The sequence below is a fragment of the Eptatretus burgeri genome, chromosome 10 (assembly GCF_056783735.1).
Source record: "Eptatretus burgeri isolate ZD-2024b chromosome 10, Ebu_testis_v1, whole genome shotgun sequence".
NCBI classification, from domain to species: Eukaryota; Metazoa; Chordata; class Myxini; order Myxiniformes; family Myxinidae; genus Eptatretus; species Eptatretus burgeri.
Window position 1 is genome coordinate 111,934 of NC_140970.1, and position 13,663 is coordinate 125,596.

Genomic DNA, 13,663 nt, shown 5'->3' on the forward strand with positions numbered 1-13,663 from the left:
AGTTGGATAGGGAATGTCAGTGAATAGCAATCTTCAACTCTTTCCACAGATTCTCAATGGGATTCAATCTGGGCTTTGGCTGGACCACTCCAAGGACTTTCACACTCTTGTTCTGAAGCCATTTCAGTGTTGTTTTGGCTGCATGCATGGGGTCATTGTCTTGTTGGAACATAAATCTCTGCCACAGTCAAAGGTTTTTTGCACTCTGAAGCAGGTTCTCCTCAAGGATTTGCCTGTATTTAGTTCCATTCATTGTTCCCTCTTATCCTTTTGTCTCCCAGTCCAGTCCCTGCCACTGAAAAGCATCCCCATAGCATGATGCTGCCACCCCCATGCTTCACGGTATGGATGGTGTTAGAAGGGTGATGACCTGTGCTTGGTTTTTGCTAGACGTAGCGCTTTGCATTCAGACCAAAGAGTTCAGTTTTTGTCTCATCAGACCACACAATCTTTTTCCTCATGCTCTCAGTGTTTCACATGCCTTTTTGCAAACTCCAGGTGTGCTGTCGTGTGCCCTTTTCTCAAGAGTGGCTTTCGTATGGCCGCTCTCCTACAAAGCGGAGATTTGTGAAGTGCTGCAGAGACTGTTGTCCTTCCAGCAGGTTATGCAATCTCAGCCAAGGAACTATGTAGTTCTGTCAGAGAGTCATTGGGTTCTTGGTCACATCCCTGACCAAGGTCCTTCTTGCCCAGTTGCTCAGTTTGGTCGGATGGCCAGCTCTCGGAGGAGTCTGGGTAATTACATATTCTTTCCATTTCCTAATGATGGAGCTCATTGTGCTCTCGTGAACTTTCAACGCCAGAAATTGTTTTATACCCTTCCGGAGATCTACACCTTCTCACAATTCTATCTCAAAGTTCTACAGACAGTTCTTTGAACATAATAATGGAGTTTCTGCTCTGACATGCACTGCCAACTGTGGGACCTTATCTAAAAAGGTGTGTTTCTTTCTAAATGATGTCCAATCAATTGAATTTGCCACTGGATGTTGCCAAGCGCAATTTGAATTGTCATAGCAAAGGGGTTGAATACTTATTGATGCAAAACATTTCAGCTTTTCATTTTGAAATAATTTGTAACAAATTCAAAAAACAATGTTTTCGCTTTGTCGTCATAGGGTATTTTGTGTAGATCAGTGATAAATATTTTTAAATTCAATCCATTTTAAATTCAGGCTGCAACAACAAAACGTGAAAAAGTCAAGGGGTGTTTAGTGTTTAATATATATATATATATATATATATATATATATATATATATATATATATATATATATATATATATATATATATATATATATATATATCTCGTACAGCACAAGGCTACTGGGTTGCATCATTGGCTGTGGTTGCGGCAGTCACGCTGATGCAGCACCGTCTGCCGATTCGGCCAGGAATTTGTAATTTGGTCAGGGTGCCAGCGAATGCATGCGTACTTTTTTGTGAATGACACCGTGGTAACATTAACATCCACCAACTAATACCGGCAAACGGGATTCTTGTTTAACGTCCATCTGAGGGATGACAGGCACACTGATGAATCACCCTGCCTGTGAAATACTGGGATGACTTGTATTCACATATCTTGATTGAAAACCCCTCTTCTAGGCTTTGTTCTTTGTGATTGATGAATGTTTATACAAGCTAGAACTCCCTTTCCACAGAGTCCATTGATACAACTAGCAAGGCAATTTGCTGCTCCCTTTAAGATGAGGACATTGTCACATACCAAGGACAATGGACACAAATTATAATTTGAGCCATGTCCAAGGCTAAGATGCCAAGCAGTTTTATCCAAATTTACTATGCAGGAAACATTTTTGCATATTTTTACTTTAATAGCACATTGCCAATGAACTCCATGCCTGCGGTATCCACGAAATGTCCCAGCTCTGGTGTCACTCAAACATTTAAGGTGTTTCAATACTCCATCTGCCTGGTGTTGGCTTGATTGTTAGGGATCCTAGGATCCTGAATTCAAATCCAATTCGGCTGTTGAATTAATACCAGATGGGGTTGACTCGGCCTGTCATCCTTCCGAAGTCGACAAAATGAGTGCCAGCTTGCTGGTATCCTGTGTCAGAGTGGCAACTCATCCAGGATTGTACCCAATAGCCAAGGAGACTGCTTTGGCAGCAAACGCTCTGCACAGAGTATGGTCCCAATGGATGGATGGATGAAATACTCCATCAATTCCTTCATATTTTGTATGCATTACGAAATATAGCGTAGCTTTAATTTTACGCTATTCTCAATCATGTCACAGCTTATATATCCTCCGTGAAACATTTGGCAATGTGGTCGCACTCAACTAATCAGGGATTAACATTACCAGTAGATAATGGCTTTTATAACACGAGATATTTAGGTGCTATGTTATGTTGTTTTGGTTTGGTTTGGTGGTTTCTGCACCACAAAACCAGAACAAGAAATACAACACCTGGTGTTGATTTCGATGAGACTTTCCATTTCTTGATTGCCCCAAGTATGATTTGTACCCTGCAGTGTCTACATTTAAAATGAACATTATGCAGACAAGAAATTTGCCAAATCTTTTATGTGTTTGCACCAGTCCATACTTGTACAAACACAGAAATCAATTTTTTCAGGAACTGCCTTCATAGGAACATACTGCACACAGAAGTTACTTTTCAATAACATCCCTTCCCAAATAGTTCTTTTGAGTTTCAAAACACTTCTTCCCAGATTTATAATGAGCTTGGAACATTGGCTGCAAGCTTTTCTTGGCAACCTCCTTCGATGCATTTGTTGCAGCCAACTGAAAGGTGTCTGTGTCTACAAAACTGACCTTTCAGAAGACATTTCAGACTGGGAAACAGTCTGAAGTTACGTGGTGATAGGTCTGGTAAATAAGGATAATGTGGAAGTAATATCATCCCACAGTTCGTTAGTAATTCACGGACAAGTAGTAACATGTGGCATCGCTCATTGTCAGGTTGAACAATCCACTTGCATGGTATGAACAAATTTTTTTGACCTATATTCTATATGAAGTCACTTCCATATAGAATTCTGGACCTTCATCTCAGTATTGTATAGGTATACACTCATGTTTCATCCCCTATGACGCATCCGAAATGGTTGAGTCATTATACACTGTGATTAAGCATTGCCATTGCCCATTGCCTATCTGCAGAAATGTTGAGTGAGGACCTGCACAGTCTCCTCATTATGTGGCTCATCTTTCACGGTCCACCGCATTCGTTATATTCAATGGAATGACAAACTTCAAAAATCACTTGGGATATTCATACATGAAAGACTTGCTCAGAGTATCCAGTCAATATGCTTACAGTTAAGAGCTGGCTATTTGGCTGCATCATTGTCTCTGTTCGGGAGGCAAGGCCGTTTATGAGGTGAGCGAGAGAAGGAAAGACTGCTTTCCTTTTCTCCATGCATTACTTTTATTTTATTTTCAAGTCCTTCTTGCTTTATTCTACACCTCTGAGTGAATGATGGCCAAGTCTTTTGTTAAAGTCAGTTGAAGAAGAATACGTGTTATTGTTAAATCTGCTCTTCTGTGCCTCTGTGGCAGACTTGCCAAATTTTTCACATTTGATGATGGCACATTGCTCAAACTGCAGCATTTCCAACTTCACTCGAATGACCGAGTCAAATTCAAAGTGCTCTTTTTTTTTTCTAGCACTGCCGAGTGACACGCACCATATAATCGTCGATCCTGTGACACACTTGCTGAGGCTTAGCAGATACCAAGGACACAAACTTGCTGAGGCTTCACAGACATGAAGTCCCAATAACAAAGCTCATTACCATTTACTCATGTGCGGGCAGATGTTGGGATAATTTTGATAAATACGTGTGTGTGTGTGTGTGTGTGTGTGTGTGTGTGTGTGTGTGTGTGTGTGTGTGTGTGTGTGTGTGTGTGTATGTATTATAAAGCAGGAGTGTCTGTCCGTCCGTCCGTCCCCGAACTACTCCCTCAGTTTTGGAGATAGCCCTGCCAAACCTTCTGTGGAACGTTTTGGGGTCCCAGCCGGTGTCCTTAGTTGGGTGTGAGGTTTCATAAACACATCAATACAATTATGACTGAGTTTCGATCCGTACGAAGCTGCTTCAGATCCGGATGTAGCGTCTGAATGGCGTTGATCTTCATTTACCTCACGTGTGTTTGCAATTTTGTATTTTGTGATATTGCTGGTACAGTATCAATTTGTGATTGAAATGATGCTGTTTGGAATGATAATACAGAGATTGGGTTTAAAGGAGAATCAGGAAATAATGTGAGGGTTTCCACCCGTGACATTCACCGATTCGGCATTTGCAGATTTGCCATGACATCATTGAAATACCTCAGGGATGCAGTCGACTTCACGAGTGCTTGTAACATTGCATTTTGTTAGATTAATGGTAGAGCACTAATTTGTGATTGGAATGATAATAATCGACAGAGGTTGAGCTTAAAGCAGAATGAGCATATTAAGTAAGGGGCTCCATTCGTGCCATTCATGGATTCGGCATTTGTAGTTTCACCATTTTTTTTGCCCAATTCTTTCACGAACTGGCGGTCCAGTGGCTGTCAAGCCCCTCCCATGCATATATATATATATATATATATATATATACATACATACATATGTGATGGCTTTGGAAAATTTACCTCAAGGGGAGTGCATACATAGACACGTAGGTGACCAGAGGAAGAGTTATTTCATTAGTCTTTGTTTAGATAGTCCTTGGTCCCTTGTCAAAGGGCTGCTTGGTGTGGGCATGCATTGGCTGGGCTGTATTTGTCCGGTGTAATGTCTTCCCTCCCCCCCCCCCCTTCTGTTGCTTTCAATTTTTCTTTCTTCACACCATAATTTAGTCCAGGATTGCTTTTTAACCCAGTTTGTAGATAAGCCCACTCGGGGGAGTGCAGTGTCAGACCTGTTAAGTAACGATCCCAATATGGTGGAGGAGGTGGAGGTTGGGGAGCATTTTGGAGCAAGTGACCATAACTATGTGTGTGCAAAGATTCTGTTAAGGGTTAGAGTTCAGGAAAGTAGTGTCAGGCTATTAGATTTCAGGAAGGAAAACCTTGGGGGTATGAGGAGAGAGTTGGGTGATGCAGATTGGGAGATGCGAACAATAGAACAATCAGCATCAGAGAAATGGGAAACCTTCAAGGACCAAATGTATAGAGTGCAGAGTAAGTACATTCCAATGAGGAGTAAAACTAGAAGCAGAAAGAGGCCAGGGTGGTTGAGAATCGAGATAAGGAACGCTATTAAGGAGAAGCAGAAGGCATTTATTAGGTCTAAAATAGCAGGACTGGAGTGTGATTTATATCACGATCGGAGTAAACAGAGGCAAGTGAAGAAAATAACTCAGCAAGCCAAAAGAGAGTACAAGTAGGACATGGCTAAGAATATTAAACATAATAGCAAGGCATTCTTTAAATATATCAGGGGAAAAGAACAGGTTAGGACCAGTGTGGGCCCATTGGGGATTAGCATCGAAAGAGTGGTTAGTGATGAAAGTGAGATGGTAAACTTATTAAACAGGTATTTTTCTTCAACTTTTACACAAGAACGGTTTGGAGAATTGCCAAGAGCTGAGAGTATCTATCAACGAGGTGAAGAAGGGCTTTTACAGAAGATCCAGGTTGGAGTGGAAGAAGTAAATGAACAGCTAGGTAATCAAAGAGGAGATAAGGCTCTGGGTCCAAATAATATGCACCCGAGAGTATTGATGGAGGTGGCTGAACAGGTAAGCAAGATGTTAACAGATATTTTCAATAGTTCACTGGAGTCAGGACAGGTACCGGAGGATTGGAGAGTCGCAAATGTAACACCATTATTTATGAAAGGATACAGAGAAGAATTGGGAAACTATCGACCTGTTAGTTTGACTTCAGTTGTGGGGAAGGTGTTGGAGACATTAATTAAGGACCAGATGAGGAACTATTTAAACAAATACAAACTAATTAAATGTAGTCAGCATGGGTTTACCAAAGGTAGTTCCTCTTTCACAAATTTTTTAGAGTTCTATGAAGCAGTGTTTGATTGGGTGGATGAGGGAAAGGCAGTGGACATTGTATGTCGAGACTTTAAGAAGGCATTCATTTAATGGGTCCACATCGGAGGTTGTTAGCCAAAGTGAGGACTTGTGGAATGACTGGACAGGTAGCTAATTGGATTGCAAACTGGCTTAGTGGTAGGAAGCAAGAGTGGCTGTGAGTGGGAGGATGTCTTGCTGGGAGGATGTAAGTTGTAGGGTACTTCAGGGATTAGTTCTCAGACCATTATTATTCATTATTTACATCAACAATATGGATAATGGGGTAAAGAATAAGATTTCCAAATTTGCAGATGACAAAGCTTGGCGGGAAGGTTGATAGCAGAGGGGGTGGTGATCAGATTCAGGAACATATTGATACCTGCATAGATTGGGCAAAAGATTGGCAGATGGAATTTAACCTGAGGAAGTGTAAGGTGTTGGGGATGGGAAATAACAATGAAAATAGAGTTTACAGGATGCAAGGGGTAATTTTGGAGCGTGTCACACATGACAAGGATCTGGGGGTGGTAATAGACATGGGAGGTTAGCAAGCAACACAGTGCCAGGCAGCTATGGGTAAAGCAAATAGGGTTTTATGCTGTGTAAGGAGGGGGATCAATTATAAATCAAAAGAGGTGGTGTTCACATTGTGCAGGAATTTAGTGAGGGCCACATCTAGAATATTGTGTGCAGTTCTAGTCACCATAATTCAGGAAGGACATGGATGCCATAGAGATGGTTCAGCACAGGGCTACTCAATTGATTCCAGGCCGAGCTAGACTCAGCTATGAGGAGCGGCTGAAGGAGACAGGGCTTTATACACTAGAAAGGAGGCGGTTATGAGGAGATATGATAGAGATGTTTAAGATAATGAAAGGTACAGATAAAATAAGTGCAGATTAATTATTCAACAGGGTAGACAGTGATAGGACCAGGGGCCATAGCCTGAGAGTAAAGAAGAGGAGAGTTAAGACGGTAGCAAGACAGGGGACTTTTACTCAGAGTTGTTGATGCATGGAATGGGCTCCTGAGAAAGGTAGTGGCAGCAAAAAAGTAGGTAAGTTTAAAGTAGAATTAGATAGGTACATGGATGTTATGCAGATGGAGGGGTATAGGGATGTTGACAGGACTTTTAGGTAGTTTGAGCATTAATGGGTGAATATGTACGTGTGTACGGAGTGCTGTTAGTGAGGGTCTTGTCAAGGGGTGTTGTGTGGTTTATGTATGTTTTTAACCAAGCCCATGCCCTCTCCTCTGAGGGGAAGAAGACAAAGAAAAAAAAATACAAAAGTTACAAAAACTTTGAAAAAAAATAAAATAAAATTTTAATTTGTTTTGGCATTTTCTTCTTGGATGTTGTGTTGATAAATTAGTATGGTGTTCGTGCAGGCATGATGGGCTGAATGGTCTCCACCTGTTAGATTTCCTTGTATCATCCTGTTCAATCCCTCTGTTACTTTCAATCTTCCATCCTTTACCCCATTGGCCCGTTTCAACGGTCCACCAATAATCTCCCCTTCATCAAACATCCTTTCAAAAGTCCCTCCTTCACCCCAACGGTCTTACTTTCAATCCAACGGCTGTTCGGTCATCCCTCGGTCGTGTGGGGTTCCTTTCTGTGTTCCCTCCATCCACACATTTTTCGGTAACCCATCGGGTGCTCTTGCATGCATGTTTGTGTCACGTCTCACATGCATGTTCGTGGCACTTGGTTCTTGTCGTGGTCTGCGAGATGCGGTGCTTCTCGCGGGTGTGCTACAGTGCAAAACAGTGCGAGTGAGGGTTTTACATGCTAAGGAGGGGGTTTGGGGGCTCTCATCGCAGCTTTAGGCATGTAAAGGGTGGGGTGGTTGCGGCGCTGGAAGTTCCTTCAAAATGGCGTGGTATTTTCCACAAGTGAAACTGCGGACCAATGGGACCAAGTCATCAGCTGCAGACCAATGGGAGAGGGAGAGACTTGGGGGAGGAGAGGAAGAAAACTTATATGAAGAAGAAGCAGAAAGGCAGAGACGCACATGGTACAAGCTCGTGCGAGCAGGGACGAAAACCACTCCTGAGCAGACAGTTCAGAAAGCAGAGAGGAAAGAAGCAAAAGGCAAGAAGCAGAAGAAAATGCAGAAAGGAGAAACGAACAAGAAAAGCTCGCATGAGCAGAAGACTCAAAGACCGCGAAGGCTCGTGTGGGAAGGAACAAAAATGTGTGAGGGTAAAGAAAGGAAGATTCCACGACCAGTTGGTGTCGAGCTTCTGTGGAAAAAGAACACCCCTTCCATGAGCGTCATACTGCCCTCTCGATCCTGTCAGGCACGAACGTCGAGGAGGGTGAACAGCGGCCCCTCATTGACGGAAGCCTGAGGAGGAAGAAGCTGAGGCAGAGGAGGGACAAATCGCATATCTGTGACGCCAGAGAGGACTCGCCTACTGGCTCTGGACACCTCAAGGATGCGGCTGTGTCCCCATCGCCACTGCCCATCTTCCCAATCCATTTCCTTCGCATTCTCCTGTATATTTGTGTGAGGTGAGGGAGAGAAGGAAAGACTGCTTTCCTTTTCTCCATACGTTACTTTTATTTTATTTTCAAATCCTTCTTGCTTTATTCTTCGCCCCTGAGTGAATGATGGCCAAGTCTTTTGTTTCAGTAAGATTGAAGAAGAATACGTGTTATTGTTAAATCTGCTCTTGTGTGCCTTTTTGTTTTCTTGCTTATAAATACTTGCTTTTAAATGATTGCTTGCTTGTGTGTTTGTAATAAATAATTGTTTGTTGGCATTTCCATTCTGTCTCAGTTGTCTTTTCCTTTATTGGTCAGATGCAGTGCACAAGTAAGGTTAGATAGGACGTTCTACCCTAACAATTTGCTTTGTCAGCCAACGCACACTCACTGCAATGCTCGGCAGTAATGTGTGCTGAGGGTACTGACCTCGATTAGCCAGCCGTCCACAGGTAAGGTATCACGCGAAGTAGTGTAACCCTAGCCAGATTTGCCGTGCCAATCGGCGTTCGTGGTTGGCTAGCAACCTGCCGGTGTGCAGAATGATCTGTGCCCGGCGGCCTCAGGATGGACATTCGGCAGGGACCTAAATACCGCACGTTTCGACCAATCGTGAGCAACCTGGATTCGAATTTAGTGATCATGGTATTTCATTTCGGCCAATCACGGATTTTGAGTTGAGAAGAGTCATTGTTTGCATCTGCATTTATGATTACCTCCCATTACGAGCCTTTTGTTGTTTCTCGTGCACCATTAATTGTTGTAATCATACCAGAATACAGAATATAGCCAAGTTTAATAATGAATCGTCATTGAACAGGAAATGACAAACATAAATCCATAATACTAGATCTACAAGATCTAGTAGCCACACAAAAGTTAATAATGGCACCCAAACATAAAATGATCGACAAAATTAATTGTGCCAAGAGGTGGAGAGGGTTATGACATTGTGCGAAAAAAAAATCGAGTTGGTAAATATGTTGTCAAGAGGTAAAAGTGTGGCATCTGTGGGCCGCCATTAAGAGATCAACGAATCGACTGTGCAGTAAACGTGAGTCGAATAGCCATGCAAGTGTTCCTACAAGAAAAGCGCAAACGTCTTATTCCAGTCCTGTGATCCTCATATTGAAAGGATGGAAAACATGTTTATCGTTTGGATTGAGGACCAAACAGAAAAAAAGTGCGTTTGAGTGAACTGGTGTATGGGAGAAGTCACTTCAAATTTACCAAAGTTTCCCCAAGACACCCAGGGCCGAAGGCTACAGTTCAACCATGGCAGACCATGATGCTGTGAAAAACTGCCCACCACAGCTCATGGAACGAATTGAGGCAAAGGGATTTAGGTTGGTGCAGGTTTTTAATGCCGAAAAGACGGGGCTATTTTGGAAGAGGATGCCATCTAGAACCTTCCTTTCAAGCAGGAAAGATCTCCTCAGGGCCAAGGTCGCTAAGGATCGTTTTACTCTTTCTCTATGTGGCAATGCAACAAGGCCACTTCTTCATGCTCCCAATGATCCAACAGCCATTGTAAGTTTGACATCCACATCTTTCTAACCTCCACCCTACCCTGGCCCTTTGGCAGCAGCATCATCATCCTGAGCTAAATATTGTTTTTTTTTCTTCTATTTATGGTAGAGCACAGTACAAGTACGTAATATTATTACCCTCACCAACTTTGCTGTTTTGTAAAAAAAAAAAAAAAAAAAAAAAAAAAAAAAAAAAAAAAAAAAAAATCGCCTCATTCTTTTGGAATAAATTTAAAAGGTAAAACTCGATATTTTTGTTGATTTTATACTGTATCGATTTAATTACATGTTTATTTCTATGTTAGCATGCTTTATATTTATTTTACATATTTATTTCAATTGTGATGTGTTTATGTCCGGCTGCCGCCGAACTTCCTCCATTTTCTCAAAACCCAGGAACCGATTCCCCTCCCACCTCCCCTTTCAAGTGGCACCGCTTGTTTCCACAGAATTTGTAAAACCAATCATCACCCACCCCCATCCTTTTCGATTTTGTTGTTTTCTCTTTTATTTATGTGCTCCTCATTCCACCTTTCTTTTTCTCAAAAAGTGACTGAAACAGTCAACTCTGGACCACTTACCTTGCCTCCATCACTGCTGATTAGTCTGTATGCGGCCCGTGCTGGATCAAAGTAGCAGGAGACAGGGACAGCATGTCGAGAGGCTGGTAGCCATGCTCGTTTGGTACCAGGATCAATTTCAAACACATGGGCTTTGGCAGAGAACAGTGGGGGCTCCCTGCAGGAAACATAAAAATGCAAAAGATGATTTTAAGAGAAATACAAAATAAAACTACAATCAGATTGTAAACACCAGGACAAATCCTGCAATTACTGCTCATTGAGGTTTGCTGTAGTGCATAATGCTTTGTTGTTGAACACCATGCCTGTGCTTAAGCATTGCCAGACAGGAGCCATGAGGAACCTGTAGTTACACAATGAGAGCATTTAACTATTGTAGAAAATCTCCAAAGCTTCCTCAGAAAGCCAAGTTGTGACCCCATCTAGAGATGGGTCAAACCTGCCAAGTTTTTGACTTGCTCCCCACTATTCTATATGAGGGCTAGCCAAAGCGGTAACACTTTGCATTTCTTTTCAGATGCGAATATTTTAGAACGTGCAGTGACATGCCAGGTTTCCCGCAATGCAAATTAGCTTGGCTGATAGAGTCACGTTATGTTTGTCTTTATTAATTAAGCAATGGTATATACTGAATCTATTAGAAATGAAGAACCTTAAAAAAATTGGTTCAGCATATTTGGTTAAAGATCAGTGACATGATGTTACTTTGAAATTTCAAAATGTGAAATAAAAAAATTAAATAAAAAAATATTTTTTAACATGGTAAGTTGAAAATAATGATTAGGTATATATCAGCCTTTTATGGAAAACAAAACAAACAACAAAAGGACAGCAAAAGAAGGCAAAAGTGCAGGTTTCGGATTTCGTGCAATTTGAGTGTCTCATTTTGAAAATCTAAGTGGGTTAGTGCATAACACAGTATAAATGTAATTGAAAGGTGGTGAAGAATCGTTGGTTTGGAATGAATACATGTTGCTTTTCAGTATTTACTCTTAGTCCTTTGCTCTGCTGTTAGACTCATTAGCCCATACTCGTACCCAGACAAGGGATGACATTTTCCAGCACATTTTGCTCCTGGCATATACAACACGATGTTCGATATAGTGATTTACAAAAACAGCACATTAATTTCTGGCTGGATGGCACGTTGTATTTTTTCCCAAATATTATTCCAAGTGTCCAAACATTGCTTCCAAAGGGATTTTAATTCAGCTTTCATACTACCTGATATAATCAGGATTTAGAGACTAAATCATTTCAGAAAATTATCCAAGAGTTGTAAAATCATGGTGTTGGAATTTTGTCTGGCTGTATTGCACTTCATTTTTGTATTTGACAGGAGTCATAAAGTGATTGAAACACACAAATTAAGCAAGTTACTAATCTTTCAACAACACAGAGCATTTAACATGAATGCAAAGTCTTACCAGGGTATATTCACGACATGGCCAAAAGTATGTGGACACATGCTCGTCCAACATCTCATTCCAAAATCATGGGCATTAATATGGAGTTGGTCCCCCCCCCACCCTTTGCTGCAACTACAGCCTCCACTCTTCTGGGAAGGCTTTCCACTGGATGTTGGAACATTGCTGCAGGGATTTGCTTCCATTCAGCCACAAAAGCATTACCACCGACATTGGTTTTGAAGACCCCTTTTTATAACAGCTCAAAATAATTTGCCTTGCAAGGTTTGATGGCAAGCGATGCACATTATCAATTAATGGTTCATAAACTTCCCCTCAAAAATAAAGATTTATGATCATGGAATTTGCAGAGAACTATTGAAATAAGAGCGAGAGATGAACCTTCAGAGTTTAGGCTTTATTCCATTTGATTGGAGCCGCTTCTGTGGACACACCAGGAAATACAGGTTCAGCTAGGAGTACATAAGCAGAAACGTATACATGTGCAGTTAACCATTGCAGACTAATCCGCGTAAGCACGGAGTTCGATATAATCTCCATTCTCACCAGTCAATGAGCACCTTCAGTTAACGAGCATCAAGTGGACAGCCGATGTCAATAGCAATGCCCCGGGGACAATCACTCGTGCCGCAGAGAGACCTCCCCTTATACGCGAGACGCACAACATGTGATCCCGCGTCATGTCCCTTGATTCACGTTAATTCACCACATTCTCCTCACCTTTAAAATGTAACTAGGGGCCCATCTTACACACCATGATTGCTTTAGCACTATCGGAGTATACATTTCAAGCAACGCGGACTAATTGATCTACAGAAGCATACATGCCAAGCAGTGATTATTTTGAGTTGTAGGAGCATGGAAATGAGCATCGATATATGATATAATGGGCATATAGGAGCATGAGCAGCGAGAATGCCGATAATCCCCTTTACAGATTGAGTCGTCGAGGGGGCCTTATTCGTCGACCTCTCCGGGAGTAAACGGCAGTTTCACTTGAGGGAGACTCCTGATCCTCTTGGTGAGCCTCGACTTGTGCCGGGGATGACTCCTCGATCGCTCTCGGGGGGAACACGGCAGCCCCGTCGCCTGGCGGAGTTCCTCGGTTGGAAATGTCAGAAGGAGGAGAGCCAGGAGGTGGTGTACCGGCGGGAGGAGTACCGGCGGGAGCCAGATGGCGAACCGACACAGTGGTCTCCCTGCCATCCGGGAGCCTGACATGAGCATACTCTGGATTAGTGTCAATGAGTTCGACCCCCTCCACCAGCGGTTCATACTTGCTTTGTCGTACCGGGCGTTTCATGAACACTGTACCGGGGTGGGTCAGCCAGTTGGGCACCGTTTGACTGTCAACATAACGTCGTTGGTGAGTAAACATACGTTCGTGAGGAGTGGCATTTGTGGACGTGCAGAGCAAAGAGCGTATGGAATTCATTGCGTCAGGAAGAGCAACCTCCCATCGCTCGGGGCCCAGTCCTCTCGATTTCAGCGCCAGAGTTATGGCTTTCCAAATAACTCCATTATACCTTTCCACCTGCCCGTTTCCCTGTGGGTTGTAACCCGTCGTTCGACTAGTTGCTATGCCGTGCTCTAATAGGAATTGTTTTAGCCCGG

At 42.4% G+C, this 13,663-nt stretch overlaps 1 protein-coding gene across 6 annotated transcripts in view; it reads right to left on the reverse strand.

The window, feature by feature from the left end:
- The window catches only part of LOC147017780 (homer protein homolog 3-like), a 117,200-nt gene that overhangs the window by 83,011 nt on the left and 20,526 nt on the right, over positions 1–13,663 (reverse strand). For all 6 annotated transcript variants that reach the window (XM_085896739.1, XM_085896742.1, XM_085896741.1 and 3 more), the window contains exon 2: positions 10,623–10,779. In XM_085896739.1, coding sequence (XP_085752865.1) covers positions 10,623–10,779 — 157 coding nt within the window. The remainder of the gene's footprint in view (positions 1–10,622; positions 10,780–13,663) is intronic.